At 37.7% G+C, this 4,494-nt stretch overlaps 1 protein-coding gene across 1 annotated transcript; it reads left to right on the forward strand.

Annotated features, from left to right (window-relative positions):
- Nucleotides 1–392: 392 nt before the first annotated feature.
- LOC125661083 (E3 ubiquitin-protein ligase Trim36-like) lies at nt 393–2,918 on the forward strand. The gene is made up of 2 exons (XM_048892965.2): nt 393–445; nt 908–2,918. The coding sequence occupies exon 2, from the start codon at nt 938–940 to the stop codon at nt 2,621–2,623; it is 1,686 nt and encodes a 561-aa protein (XP_048748922.2). The 5' UTR covers nt 393–445; nt 908–937; the 3' UTR covers nt 2,624–2,918.
- Nucleotides 2,919–4,494: the final 1,576 nt, after the last annotated feature.

Here is a 4,494-nt window from a genome sequence, read left to right on the forward strand (position 1 = left end):
GAATTTTTCACTCATATGGAAACGTCACCAAGACCGGTGAAAGGCTTCAAATTTAGACCTATGCTCGGCATTTATGGCTATTGCGCAGTGGGGGTTCTTTAGCGTGCCACACCTACTGTGACACGGGTCATCCGTTTTTAAGGCAATCTCCGAGGACCCGTGCCATTCACACCTGATGCCGAGCGTTTGGCGATGGAACTGTCACAACCTGTTTTAACGACTTAGGTGTGTTGCAGCCGGGATTCGAAACCCGGGCCTTCCGCATGCGGGGCATACACTCTAACCTCTCGGCCCCCGCGGCGGTAACTAGGTCAAACAAACTTTAAACTACTTAAACAGGCGATAACACATAAATAGTGTACACAGACCGACACGCCGCACAGGTATTTAATCACGGGACTAGACGGAAGGTAGAAAGAACAGGGAGGCCATCTTGGATTTCCAGGTTAGACAAACTTATATGTACGCATTCTGGTATTGCAGTGTCAATAGTATCGATATTTCTGTGATCAATGTGATATGTCTGATCAAATATTATAATTTGGGTGGGGGGTATCGATGTCTCGTAGGTATCATATTTTATTTGAAATATTAAATTCAATGACAGCAGGATTTTAGATGATAATGTAATTCTAGCTTATCATTGGTTTTAAACTGCGGATTTTTTTTATCAATACCTCCTTTGTACTGTCAATAATATCGATATGTCTGTGATCAGTGAGATGTATCTGATTACTTACATAATATTTCGGTGAGGGTGGGGGTGATAGCGATGCCTTTTACTTAAATTTAATTTGAAATATTAAAATTAATGACCGCAATGTTTTATGCTATACCGCAATTCTACCTGGTAAATTGTTTTGACCTGTTGGAATATTTTATTAAGATCCCCATTTTTTATTGACAGTAAACTGTTTGTGTGATCCCGGCGTCAGAAATGGATCCCCGGCGCAGTGCTCAGGAAGTCCTACTGTGTGACCTCTGTGAAACTGTCCCCCTACAGATTCACTGTGGAGTTTGTAATATAAATCTATGCAAAGCCTGTGTTGGGGAGCACCTCTCCGATTCCTCTAAACAACACAATATCATGCCCTATTTGCAAAGAAAGTCTACTCCTAACTACCCGAAATGTCCGCACCACGCCAATGAAGACTGTAAACATCACTGTGAGAAATGTGATATTCCTGTCTGTATTACCTGCATCTCCTCCGGTAAACACAAAGGTCACGAATTAGTAGAATTTCTGGAGAAAGTCCGCGCTAAAACACAAAATTTGCAAAATGATTTGGAGGAACTCGAGATCAGAATTTACCCGCGATATGAAGAAATGGCGTCCAATGTCCAAACTGAAAAAGCCAAAATAGAAACGAATTATGGGATATTGACCACAGCTGCGGAACAAGAAGGTGAAATCTTACACCGGGAGATCACTGCCATTGTCAACCAGCGGAAATCAGACATTCAGGAGATGAAAAACAAACACTTATCTACTCTGAATAAAAATACAGATGAAATCACACAGAAAATTACTGAACTCAAACAGATCATTTCCGACTTGAATTCAATCCTAGAATCAAACGACGTCTCCTTAACGTCTACTTACAAATCTAGGAATTCTGAATTTAGAACATTGCCGCCTAAAGTCCGAGTTACATTACCAGGTTTTACTCCTCAGAAAATAAACACAGGCCAGCTCCGGGAAATGTTTGGTTCTTTGTCGCCATTATCCATTAACAGAGAACATGGCGACACAGTGAAGTCAGCAGAAGCTGTATCGTCTCCTCCATTCAAACCACTACTTGATGACCCGCGCCTCACCGCCACCATAGACACTGGATATGGAGAACTACGCAGTGTTAGATGTCTAAGTGAAGATCAAGTCTGGACACACGGGGCTGACAACACCATGAAGCTCCTCGACCTCCAGAGTAAACTACTGACATCAATAAAAACCAAGTCAGGGAACGCACCACACGACATAGAAGTGACGCGGGACGGAGATCTTGTTTATACTGACGATAGTAATAAAACTGTGAACCTTGTTAAGAATAAACAGATACATACCGTTATTACATTACAAAAGGGATGGGGACCCTTTAGACAGTCGTGGTTACCTCTTTCTGTCTGTTGTACCGCGTCTAATGAGCTCCTGGTTGCAATGACCAGTGATGATGTCAAACAATCCAAAGTCGTGCGCTACTCTGGCTCCACAGCGAAACAAACCATTCAATTTGATGATCAAGGCAGTGCTCTCTATTCATATTTTGATTACATTATATACATATGTGAGAACAGGAACCTGGATATCTGTGTGGCTGACTATGGCGGTAGAGTAGTGGTGGTGGTCAATCAGTCGGGGAAACTCAGATTTAGATACAATGGTCATCCCTCTAATATCAAGCAATCATTTGATCCACGCGGCATCACTACAGACAGCCAAAGTCACATCCTGATAGCAGATTATTGGAATGACCGTATCCACATCCTAGATCAGGACGGACAGTTCCTCCGTTACATTAAGTGTGATTTACGCGCTCCATGGGGTTTATGTGTGGACATCAGCGACAACCTTTTTGTGGCTGAAGAGTTCACTGCTAAAGTGAAGAAAATCCAATATCTATAAAGACAGTGTTAATTACACAGTTATACACAGTGTTAACTACGTCTATCAAAACGGTGTTAATTACACATATCTGCAGTGTTGATTACATCTACTTGACAGCTACCGCTCTGTGTGCATTACAGTCCTATGTTGATTACAGTTCCTTGTTGATTACAGCCTGTGTTAATCACAGCCCTGTGCTAATTACAGCTCTGTGTTGTTGATTTGTAACATGTACTTGCGTTTGTGAGTTTAACTGATATAACATCAGTCTCTCACTACAGTTTATTAATTATATCTTACAATATCTGTATCATTATGTTTAGTGGAACAGTATTAAGTTTTGAACACTAATTACTATATTGACTGTGTCACTAACTATTTATATACAGTGGAACCTCGCTAATCCGGACACTTCGGTTCCCAGGAAAATCGTCGGGATAAATGAATAGTCCGGATATCTGAATCGCATATTTTCTATCTTTACATAAGTAACTAATATGCTTACTTATTGATAGGTAGTGAATTAAACACATTCTGCCATTGGATAAACCATTCACATTAGTAAATGAATTATAATGATGTTGACATTTACATGCATTTCAAAGCCCTAAAATTGAAATATACGTGTGCAGTGTATTTGCCTATGCTTCCATTGTACATGTATATCACCACTACAAATAAATATACAAAACTGTACCGTATGCACTAAAACAAATAATGAAGCACTACATGTAACTATAGATAAATAAATCATCAGTAACTAACATAATCATTTACACTTCAGACATTTCATCACACTTTTACTTCTTAAAGAGGCCGATCATTTCAATCGCGACTTACGGGTTCAGCGGTCTGTTAAACAATCTTCATCGTCGAAAGTTGATTTAAGAATTTCGTGTTTATCCGTTGACAACATGTATGGAAAATGCAGAGAATACCAGATCGTTTATTTGTTGTTGTGCATGAAGGAATGCTTTTGCAAATAGTGTCCAATACAATTATATTTTATTACGTTACTGTACACCGCGTGTTTATCGGTTTCAGCGGCATTTTGTCACTAGATTGAAAACAAAGCGCAGAGGAAGTCTCAATTCCAAACCCATCGTAAAATACATACTACCAACAACAATAACATAAATAAGAGCGACCCTACCCTAATTCTTTTCTGTATATATTTTAGTTATTTCACATGTATATATATACCTACATGTACATCCCTATTACTATTACCTGTTACTAATATTACTAATTATTACTAATTATTACCTTCTATTAAAATCCAAATCAAAATAAATATTAAATATTCTGTTATTTATAAAATATAATATATTAAACATAAATTATTATTATAATTAGATTTATTAAATAAATCAAATTAAATAAAAATTATTATATTAAATTTTCTTTATCAATTTTATTAATCATTTATAAGTTACTTCTTTATTTGATTATGATTTATGACATATGTGTCCGGCCATCAAAAGACAGTACCACAGTCATCAGACGTGTTGGTACACGGTGGTCCTTATTTATTTATATTTATTTATTTTTAAACCATGGGACAACCCATACGTCCCATACGGAGCATATGTATGTTACTACAACACACTTCAACTTCACTACGTTGGTGCATTTGGGAGGTGTTGGAGGGTGAGGCTGAATCGCAATGAGATGGATAGTATTATGGCAGATAATACAGTCACCATTCGGTTAACGATATATAGTTAACCAATCCTACGAATATCAAACAAACTAAATAATTCATAAGTGAAATGAATAATGAAACATAATGTGTTTTATTTATGTTTCAAAATAAGTTAGTGAAAAGTGAAGATAAAGAACAGTGATCAATCTCATAACTCCTATAAGCAATGCAAAACAGTGAGTTA

The sequence above is a fragment of the Ostrea edulis genome, chromosome 8 (genome assembly GCF_947568905.1).
Source record: "Ostrea edulis chromosome 8, xbOstEdul1.1, whole genome shotgun sequence".
NCBI lineage: Eukaryota > Metazoa > Mollusca > Bivalvia > Ostreida > Ostreidae > Ostrea > Ostrea edulis.